Source organism: Mesitornis unicolor, unplaced genomic scaffold (genome assembly GCF_000695765.1).
Source record: "Mesitornis unicolor isolate BGI_N332 unplaced genomic scaffold, ASM69576v1 scaffold15475, whole genome shotgun sequence".
Taxonomy (NCBI): domain Eukaryota; kingdom Metazoa; phylum Chordata; class Aves; order Mesitornithiformes; family Mesitornithidae; genus Mesitornis; species Mesitornis unicolor.
The window spans coordinates 34,175-37,074 of record NW_010186345.1 but is presented as its reverse complement, the minus strand read 5'-3'; the positions used below and the strand labels follow the sequence as shown (position 1 = coordinate 37,074).

The following is a 2,900-nucleotide window of genomic DNA, read 5'->3' as shown; positions in this document are numbered from 1 at the left end:
TTCAAAATACAAACACTTTTGTAGCTGGTCCAGTAGGTGGAGATAGAGCTCTTCTCAATGTAGCCTGGAGATGTGCAAAAAATGCTCATCTAAATAGTTCATTTTCTTTTGCAAATAGACACTGTTGGGTTTAAATTCTTACTGATTTTCATTTAATTTTTCGGTTTTGCTAAATAGAAGTTAACAGTGCACTAGCTTCTGATGATATTTATTATTCCATATTGCATTTAAAAAAAAATCTCTAAAGCTGGTACTGATCTGGGAAGATCATGTTTTCAATTGAAACACTCAGCTATGTTAAAATAAATAGTTGCATCTCTTTGTCACTAGGTGTCACTTTATCACTTGGTGTGTAAATTAAACTGATTAATAAGGTTTTACTCACTTTCTTTTATCTTTTGCAGCAGCAAATTAAATGAGGACATGTCGAAGTGCTATAAGCAGACCAGATAATAAATAAATTTTCATGGACCTGTTTACTTTTCTAGAGGATTTAATCTTTGAGAATTACTTTATTTTTCTAATCTATTTTTTAAAAGAAATTAAACTTCTGTGAAGTGCTATTTATGCCACATTTTAACAGCTGAGACTTTTTTCCTCTGTTGCTAATATGCCAGCATCACTTCAGCATGTGTAGTTTGTGATTCCTTGGCTGCATAAGCTGTAACTGAGTTTCTTTTTTACTAGATATTGTAAGGTGTCAGAGTCAGATCATGAGGCACACTCCTTTAATAAGTGTGTTTAGAATAGTGGCAAGTTAAGTGTTATAAAAAAAATGAATATATTTAGCAGATGGAACAGGAGTGTAGTACCTGTTTAAATAAAGTTGAAAAGCCTTGGTCATGTTTTTGTATTTGTTCAATTTTCCTGTGTTTTTCAGGTTTAGGTTATGATAAGCACTTGGTTACTAGTGAATTATACAAGTGCTAAAGTAATAGAATTGCTTTCAGGTTATCTTGATAATTAATTTTGATGCAGCTGACGTGGCAAAGGGCAGATCATTGTGTTGAAATTACCTTTCAATTTGCAGTAAATAAAACTGATGTTACTTACATAATACAGTGTTAATGAAGAGGTTTTCCAGAAGATCCAACAGCTCTCTTTGGCTGAAACATTTCGGCGGTTTAGTAGTCTTGAGTTATATTATGGAGTAGCCTAGGAGAAATGGAGCGTGTTAGAGGGAAGAGGGGTCCAGGAGAGCTCTTTGCATTTTGTTCAAGTTGTCTCCTCCAAGCTCAAGAATGGCTTATTGTGATGAGGAGGAAATACAGAAAAAGTGAAGAGTCCTGCATGGATGTACAGGGAGCTCCTAATGAAATCCAAACACAAAATGGAAATGTACGAGAGGTGGGAGCAGGGTCAAGTGACCCAGAAAGACCACAGAGACCCTGTCTGAGTGTATACAAGGGTGGGATTAGGAAAGTCAAAGAGCACCTGGAGTTGAATCTGGTGGGGGATGTGAAGCACAAGAAGAGCTTCTACAGGTGTGTCGGCAGCAAAAGGAAGACTGGGGAAATGATCCTCTGCTGAATGGGGTGGAGAATACAGTGACAAGAGATGCAGAACAGACCAATGTACCAAATGAATTCTTTGCTTCTGTCTTCACTGATAAGACTTGCCTTCAGGAACCTCAGGCCCGTGAGACCAGAAGGAGAGTCCGAAGCAAGGAAAACTTACCCTTGGTGGAGGAGGATCAGACTATGAAGTGTTTAGACAAGCCTGACATATAAAAGTTCAGAGGACCTGGTGGGGTGCATACATGAGTGCTGAAGGATCTGGTTGATGTCGTTGCAGGACTCTTCAACTGCATTTGAAAGGTCATGACAACAGGGGGTGGCTTCTGAGAGCTGCTTGAAAGCAACCATCACTTCTTATCTTCATGAAGGGTAAGAAGGAGGATTCAAGGACGTACTGGCCCATCAACCTCAGATCTGTCCCTGGGAAGGTGATGGAGCAAATAATTTTGGAAACCGTTTTGAAACACAGGAAGTACAAGAAGGTTATTGGGAGAGGTTGATGACACATTGACCAGAGGATGGCGTGGACTTTCTTTCCATGCTTGTTGATACTCTGAACTCAACTGGACAATAATCTGAGCAATCTGCTTTAGCTGACCCTGCTTTAGGCAGGGTGTTTGGACTAGGTGATCTCCTGAGGTCCATTCCAGTCTTGGCCCTTGTGTAATTTTATCCCATTAAAACTACAGAGGCATTTAGAAAACAGAAGGTAGGTGGTTCCTCAGGCTTGGATTTGACTGTACAGGTCACTGGTATGGAACATTTATTGGTGTGTCGTAAACTTCCTTCTGTTCTTTTACTTTTCATGTTGTTTCACTAGTCCAGAGATGCAGAAAAATAGTCAGTCTTTGTTCCACCTTCTTACCATCTCTGTCTGCTGACTGACCTAATTTGAAGCAAAGATGCATTTTAAAAGTTAGGAAATTAAAAGGATTGTTTCAGTAGATAATTTGGGAGTCTACAAATACAGCTTTTATTTCTGGCTTTTCGAATACAGTCTAAAAGTCTATTAGGCTGCTGATATATTGCATTGGGAATGTTGACTCTTCCAGAAGAGTGATCTGAAAGCCTTAGAGAGTTGGATTTTTTTATTAAGTGTAGGGGAAATCACTGGAAAATGCATATGATGAAACTGGAAAATGTATTTTAAGTACTCACTGCTATTATTCCTTGCAGGCTGAAAATAAATGGTTCAGTCCATTTATTATAATAAATTTGGTATCAGTCTTGGATGTAATTTGCATCTCAGGTGTAATTAGCTATTCCATATAGTGCTTACCTCTTCTGGAGTGAATTACCATTATTAGCATTTTCCAATTAAAATTACTTTTTTTATCTCAGTAATTGTTAGCCTTGATTTGGTTGAGTGTTTTCTAAGGTCAA

At 38.1% G+C, this 2,900-nt stretch overlaps 1 protein-coding gene across 1 annotated transcript in view; it reads left to right on the top strand.

Moving 5' to 3' along the window:
- Positions 1-1,164: 1,164 nt before the first annotated feature.
- The window catches only part of TTC33 (tetratricopeptide repeat domain 33), a 32,111-nt gene continuing 30,375 nt past the window's right edge, over positions 1,165-2,900 (top strand). Inside the window, exon 1 of the mRNA XM_010185134.1 lies at positions 1,165-1,484. Within this exon, the coding sequence (XP_010183436.1) occupies positions 1,165-1,484 (320 nt within the window). The remainder of the gene's footprint in view (positions 1,485-2,900) is intronic.